General features: G+C 61.7%; 1 protein-coding gene across 1 annotated transcript in view; it reads right to left on the bottom strand.

The window, feature by feature from the left end:
• The window catches only part of ETH_00040710 (uncharacterized protein), a gene marked incomplete at both ends in the record, with an annotated part of 1840 nt that overhangs the window by 188 nt on the left and 1281 nt on the right, over nucleotides 1-371 (bottom strand). The window contains one exon of the mRNA XM_013374754.1: nucleotides 2-277. Coding sequence (XP_013230208.1) covers nucleotides 2-277 — 276 coding nt within the window. The remainder of the gene's footprint in view (nucleotide 1; nucleotides 278-371) is intronic.

Here is a 371-nt window from a genome sequence, read left to right as displayed (position 1 = left end):
CATAAATTGCCACGGGTGGCAGCCCCTTGCTGCTGCTGCTGCTGCTGCTGCTGCTGCTGCTGTTGTTGTTGTCTGCGTGGAAGAGCTCCAGCAGGCCGCGCACGATCTGCTGGTGCTGCTGCTGCTGGACCTCGCCTGTGGCAGCAGCAGCAGCAGCAGCAGCAGCAAACTGCTCAGCTTTTGCCAGAACCCGTAGCAGGTCGGAAACCCCAGTGACCTTCTCGGGGTGTAGAGACACTGCAGCAAGGGCCCACAGCTGCTGCTGCTGCGGGACTTGCTGCAGCAGCGCAGCAGCAGCAGCTTGTTCTTCCGGCAGCAGCTTCGAAACAACAGCAGCAATTGTGTCTGTGTCTCCTCCCCGCGGGGGCAGA

This window comes from Eimeria tenella, genomic scaffold, assembly GCF_000499545.2.
Source record: "Eimeria tenella Houghton genomic scaffold, Eth_scaff2268, whole genome shotgun sequence".
NCBI classification, from domain to species: domain Eukaryota; phylum Apicomplexa; class Conoidasida; order Eucoccidiorida; family Eimeriidae; genus Eimeria; species Eimeria tenella.
This window is presented reverse-complemented; position numbering and strand designations above follow the sequence as displayed.